Here is a 6,716-nt window from a genome sequence, read left to right as displayed (position 1 = left end):
CTCAAATATGTGTGCATATGATGGGACTTGAGTGGGAAATATATTTTCTTGTTCGCGTACAGTATGTAAGTTTACAAAATTATAATTAAAAACTTTAAATTTAAAAGCTCACGGTGTTGGAAGTGACTCAGAATTGGCGATAAAAGTTGTCCGATTTCGCCAAAAAACTTTATAACTAATATTATTATTATTATTATTATAATTATTAAGGTGGACCAAGACTTGGAATGTCTGGGCCACTGAGTTTTAGGAGCCATGGCAACTCAGGCCTTCAGCTGCAGATTTTATAACTAATAAATTTAAGGTAAAAAACAAAAAAAATTAATTTTTGTGTAATTTGGCTATTGTTTCTATTGCTTGCTTTGTTGATTGATTTTAAAATGTTCCGTTTGCGTTGTTTGTGACCAAGCGAAATGTAAAAAAAGTATTAAAAATGTAAATTATTTTATATTGGACAAGCCATTAAAGTTAACAACATTCGTCTCTCTCTCGGCTGCCGAGCCTTTATAAGCCCCTCTCCGGATGCCCCACCGGAGTTGCTCAGTCATATCGCTCCGGGCAATCCGCTCAACTTGCATAATTTCCGCTGGGCTTTCTAGGCTCCGCTTTTCCGCTTCCGCCTTGTTGTTGCAGCGTCAGCTAATTATAAAGTTGTGAGCGGAAATATTTACAAAACATTTAGCGAAAATGCTTATTTCCCAGAAACGTGTGCGGACTTGGTAATATGCGAGCTACGCCCAAACCCCGTCTGGCGAAATCAAAAGGCCAATGTCGGCCCTGCAGTGCCACGTATGCTGGCCAACCAGCCGGGCATGCAAATGTGCCGTTGACGACCACGGACCGCAAACGAACTCCGACCCTCGTCCTGCTTCCTGCCGGGCATCGCATACATATCTCTTACTTGTTTGTGAAATAAAAGAGTTCGCCTACCCTAGTGAGATCCCGCCAAAAACCCGCGCAAAATGCACTTGGTGACGAAAGACGCGGAGAACTCAGATCCGATTACCGACGCACCTAAAATTTGACTGCCGGGATCACTTTTATATTTGTCGTAACTGTGTCCTTGTGGAAGTGGAATAAAGTAGACTTATATATTTATTTAAGGGGCCTCAAAAAATAGTATACCCTTTCCCAGGGTGTGCAAGGCGACGTGAAGGGAGGCTGAACGCAGTGGGCCGACGAGTGCCTGATTACAAATGTCAAGCTGTGTGAAACGTGGCCATTGCGGCTCATGGGCTTGAAAGTTTTAGAACTGCATGAATTGCGGAATACATAATCGTAGCCTGTGCATATGCGTGCAACGCACTCTGATTTGCTCGCCTTCTTCTAGCGCTGACTGCAGCTGTCTGCCTTCCACTGGCGGCTTATGGTAAGTCGTGCTTTTTATCACTGCTGCTGCCAGATAACAGCAGTTAGAGCACTAAAAGAACAAAGAACGCTATAGTCGACTATCAGATACCCGGTATACCCATGATATGAAATACCGATGGAGCCAGTTTGTATGCATTCATGCACTTCGTAGTCGTCACTTAAATCAGAATCTAACTATATACTCTTGATGAGACGATGATGAGACTAACCGATATAATCCGTCTTTCTGCCCATCCGTATTATGCTTCAGTATTGGGATTCACAATCCAGGTTCTAGTTTGTGTGTGTTCATATCATTCTAGCTCCACCAAAAAACAAAAGAGAACGCTAAATTGAACTACCTCGACTATCAGATACCCGCTTACATTCGTCTTCGTATATCGATAGAAATTGGTAGAAAATCAAAACAAAAATTCAAATGTGTGTGCGGGGATTATTTGGCGGTTTGTTGCCGTTGGAGTAGGCGTTACCAAATTGTTTTTGGTATATCGATAGAAGTTCGAAAGACAAAAAGTAAAATGAACCAAATTCTACACATTTTTCAAAAAGTGGGAACAGCCACTCCCATTGCCCGGTTTGGGAGCGTTAAAGTTGGTGTGGCAATATGACGAAACAAACTTGCGCTTCGCCTTGTCTCTGGAACTGCATACGTAATCTCAGCTAAACAGCTTTTATATTTCCTGAGATCTCGACGTTTATACGGACGGACAGACCGGCGGACATAGCCAGATTGACTCGGCTATTGATCCTGATCAAATTGCAAATGATGCCATTAAATTTAAGCCTATTAATCATTGAAATCGTAATATTTATTGTGCTGAATTATTGTGTAACCTTTGGTAAAAATTATGAGAGAAATTTTGTAAAATTTTTGTAAAGCATCGATTTGTTTCAAGAAGTCACCTTTCGAAAATTATAAATAGGCATTTACCAAATTTATGCAAGGACTTTTTATCATAGTTTGCAAGACCTGGTTCGACTTAACTTTGCATCTTTCGGAACACTTCAAGGAGAAGTTCCACAAATAACTCTGCCCCCAGCCAAGTCTTTTTCAAGGAGAGTTTATTGGGATGTCAATGCCAGTGTGTTGTTGGGGATGCATATCCACTCTATATCTACTCTGTATGCGGCGGAACTAGGATGAGACGTCCCTGGTTATCAATGTTGAGACGGAACGGAGACAGCATTTCCCTGGTGTCACGCAGAATGGTGGGGTCCTGCTTGACGGCGTGATTGAATCCATACAAGATTAGCAGGCAGATGGTTGCCAGGGAGAAGGCGAAGGCACTGTGACTGGACAGGATTTGGAGCACCACCGACTCGCTTTCCTTGGCAACCCGAACCCAGTGGCAGGCGCTGATCGCCGAGCAGGCGAAGATGGCACCCAGAACAAGGCGCCAGCGGAAGGAGCTCCGTTTCTCGGTGTTTACCACCTCAGCCAGCCGACGCTCGAAGGCCAGCAGGTCCTCCTTCTCTGGATCCTCCATTCCGTTCTTGAAGGAGCTGATTCTAACGCGGTCTTCTGGAAGCTGCTAAGCCGATTGTCTCGTTAATTATTAATTTACAAACAGCAGTGAGACCGCATTTCTCTGCAGAGTTCTTTTTACTGGCACGTCATAATACACCAGGATAAAATAAAGAAATTTATTTTTCTAAAGACGAAATCTGCTTGGAGAAAATGATAAAATCATGATGTTATGATTTTCAACAAACGAGTGCTGTGATGGTTAGTTTTTAGTTCCTTCTAAAAAGCACTTTGGCATCGGGACTGTAAAATATCGACTACTATGTGTAACGCAATGTGTGTACTATTTGTAACGCATTATTCAGGGGAATATTTAGTATGCTATTGTGGCGCTTAATGAGTAAATCATACACGTTACTCATATAGTAAAAGTGTATACAATTTTCATTATGTGTCATTGAGAACGACATCGCATCCGGCCAGTCAAACTACCGGGTAACACGTAATCATTGAAGCGCTTAAAGAGGAAACATAAAATATATTCAAATGCGGCCAATCTCTTTCCGTCACTGTGATAGTCTGTGCTTACATGTCTCAGGGCTGATCAGGATCTTCCCAGGAATTTATTTGGGTTACCAATGTTTCCAATTTAGCAGTATTCCCGTGATGATCTGATGCTTTTCGAAGACCGAAATGCGTGAAATTAGAAATTTTCTAAAAAGGTTTCGGTTATTTCTTTTTATGTTGGAACATTAAATGCAAATGTGTTTATAAAAATTAATTTTTTACACTTTGAGGAACTATATCTCCGAATCCTTTCTTCAGGGAATTGCAACAGTGTTCGTTGGTCCCCATCAAGTTTATTGCTTAATGTAACACAGAGTAGTTGACCCCCCTAACAATAATACTCCCCAAGCTAAGCATAAAGTATAAGAACAAAAACAATAGTAACTTGAGAATGCGGCTTCGGTGTTTTGCAAGCTTCAAATCTGTAAGGTGAACTGTGTGATAAGCAGGCTCCATGTAGGCGGTCATGTAATATGGGGTTGCTGTGACGCAGATTGCCATTTAGTCCACCTGCACCAGGAGGAACTAGCATGGCAATTGAGGCTGGGATTGTCCTGCGGCCATCGTAGACGTAGTAGTGAAGCAATGTAGCACGAAAGGGTTACTCAATCGGCGGGTAGGGCAACTCGCCCCATCTCATTTAACTCACAAGAATGCATTACGAAATGAGGAAAATTTCATAAGCTACAGTTTATACTAAGGGCATCCCTAAGTGATGAATATCTCGGTTTCAAAACAAAAGCATTTTGAGCACTCCCACTCGGAAAGGACTATCTCGCCAACAACGTTCCGATTTCATTTTTTACTTTTCTTGCCAACCTCTGTCGGTATGCCCCCAACATTTCGAAGCTTCTGCTTTGCCCTTCCACTAGATGAGTAACGGGTATCTGATAGTCGGGAAACTCGCCTTCAGCGTTCTCTCTTGTTGATAATCAAACACCTCCTAACGAGGTGAGATACAATTGACGGTGGCTTTTTTAACTCAAACAATTTAAAATTACAAATTATTTATGAAGTTTAGATTTCGGCACTAAGTTGAACAAATCTAGCGTGTAAGTAATGGCTTCGAAAGCAGCGTGTCGAAACGAAAACTGTTTTATTTAGCTGTAATATTTGTTGAAGGTGCGAACTTCATTCGTCTGACTTGACGAATAACAAATTTCCTCTTGGTGTTGCCCGGTCATTAAAGATACATTTTACTTTTAATTTTCCTCCTTACCTCAGCTCTAATAACATTTGAATCGACTCGTTTTGTTGCACTCCATCGATATTGCCCCCTGATAGCTACGTAGGTCGCATTCTAATGCGTTCAGACTGTCATTGAACCGTGGCGTGGCATTCTAAAAGCGCTGACAATTCGAAGACATTACGTCCTTTCTGTGTACATGTTTTGCAATAAATAGTCTAGTCTTATAGTAATCTAATGGCCATTGTGGGCGACAGTTTTCGTTCTTGGTATCGTTTTCTTCGCCGCACTTTCTTTTTTACGGGGCACATACATACATACATACCGGCTCTTTCCATGTCTGCGTTTGGTTGTCTTTATTTCCCAGTGGCCTTTCAAACGCAAATGACCCGCAAAGCGATGGAGACGGGGATAATAAGGGATATAGTCAGGCAGTCACTAAACCTGCCACGCCCCCTGTCCCCTAACGCACTGCGACTCTCGTAAAAATGGCAACGAAATTATGCAATTAGTGGCGTAATATGAAGCACTTTACTGGCGTTGTGGGCGTTCTCGTTAATAAAGTTTCCCCTCAGATTTCCCTTCTCACTTTCCCATTTGATTTTTTAGAGACAAAAGCTTTTTGGGCGCTGTCGCAAAATTCTATATTTATAATGATAGCGACCATGAGTGAGGAGCAGATTTATAGTCTGATGATGCCGTAAGCTTTATTGGTCATAATACCAGTTGGCGCTCTAACTAAATTTAGAATTTAGCTACTCATGTATTTGAGTAAGTTCATTTGATTTCCCATTTGATTTCAAATAAAGTGGAGCTTGAGGGGTTGGGACTGAAAAATATCACTACTCGGTATAAAACATCGAGCACCCATCAAACAAACTACTATCAGATAGAGCAATAAATACATAACTAGGGTGTTGGTAAAGGTAAAATCTGGCTCTACGTCTTTGCGAGAGTGGCAAGCCTAACACCCTAAAAAGGCGTGATCTCTCCGAGCCTGAAGTTGAGAAATCGGCATCGATACCCAACAATATTCCCGGCCTAGTCAATGATCAAAGGGTTCGTGGCCCTAATCAGGTGCGGAATCCCTAATGATATTGACCCAGTAGCGGACTAGGCCCTCTACCAAGGCTTCATTAAAAGTTGTCAGCAGAAACTGCCAGCAGAAAGACTATAATATTATGAGCTATTGGATTGATTCCTATGTTGTATATTGAACTTAGTCAGAAGTTAATATACAATGCAGTTATCTGGAATCTGCATGCTTAATCTTAACGTTTCAGCTTCTATGGTTCCTAAGATCTCCGTTCGTCGACTCGGCTGATCAGTTGAAATTATTATTGTTGAATTAAATTTTTATTGCCAGAGACACAGACACAGCGCAAGTTTTTAAACATTTATTAATATTTTTCATTTTATTATTGTGTTTCCGAAAATGTTCCACTAGCTCCGTAACGGGTATCTAATAGTCGGGGAACTTGCCTATAGCGGTTCCTTGGTTTATATTACATTGTAAAATTAAAATAATTTAGCGATAAAACATAAAACGCTTTTTAAAAACAATTTTTTCTGAGTTTGATAGCTTTTTTAGACTAATGAATTTCCATTTGCCATTTAGCACGTATTTAACTTTCCTTCATATACAGATTAATTTTACATACTTAAATCTAAAAGGATTAAAAAACTGGTATATATGTATATATGGGTAATTCTCTGATGTCGCACGCGACATTTGTACGCATTCAAACGAAAAAAAAACATATTCCAAGACATAATTTTAATTTTAAATAATTTAAGACGTATACCTCTTGGTAAGCACTATAATTGGTGTAACGGTCGATTTCGGACAATTGTTCGTTTTAAGGATAATTACAAAAATGTAAGATGTTCGCACGCGACACAGACAGAAGTCACTTTTGCAATTAATTTTAATGTATTATATGTATATCAATTCATCCTAATAAAATATTTCAGTTGACTTAAAAATATTAAGTAGTTTTTTTTTAATTGAATTTTTATCACTGTCGCACGCGACATTTTCTTACATCATATTTTTTAAATTGTTTTATACTTTTTAAGTAAATTAGAAGAACATAGAATGCATTTAAATTTTTATTTAATATATTA

At 40.0% G+C, this 6,716-nt stretch overlaps 1 protein-coding gene across 1 annotated transcript; it reads right to left on the bottom strand.

Annotated features, from left to right (window-relative positions):
* Positions 1 to 2,416: 2,416 nt before the first annotated feature.
* Positions 2,417 to 3,108, bottom strand: LOC122624619 (nuclear envelope phosphatase-regulatory subunit 1 homolog). The gene has a single exon (XM_043804274.1). It carries the CDS (start codon positions 2,856 to 2,858, stop codon positions 2,487 to 2,489), a length of 372 nt encoding a protein of 123 aa, XP_043660209.1. The 5' UTR covers positions 2,859 to 3,108; the 3' UTR covers positions 2,417 to 2,486.
* Positions 3,109 to 6,716: the final 3,608 nt, after the last annotated feature.

The sequence above is a fragment of the Drosophila teissieri genome, chromosome X (assembly GCF_016746235.2).
Source record: "Drosophila teissieri strain GT53w chromosome X, Prin_Dtei_1.1, whole genome shotgun sequence".
NCBI classification, from domain to species: Eukaryota; Metazoa; Arthropoda; class Insecta; order Diptera; family Drosophilidae; genus Drosophila; species Drosophila teissieri.
The sequence above is the reverse complement of the archived record's forward strand: the minus strand, read 5'-3'. Positions and strand labels throughout refer to the sequence as shown.

Excerpts from the sequence above, each read along its gene's own strand:
- LOC122624619 (XM_043804274.1), bottom strand. The coding sequence starts at position 2,858 with ATGGAGGATCCAGAGAAGGAGGACCTGCTGGCCTTCGAGCGTCGGCTG.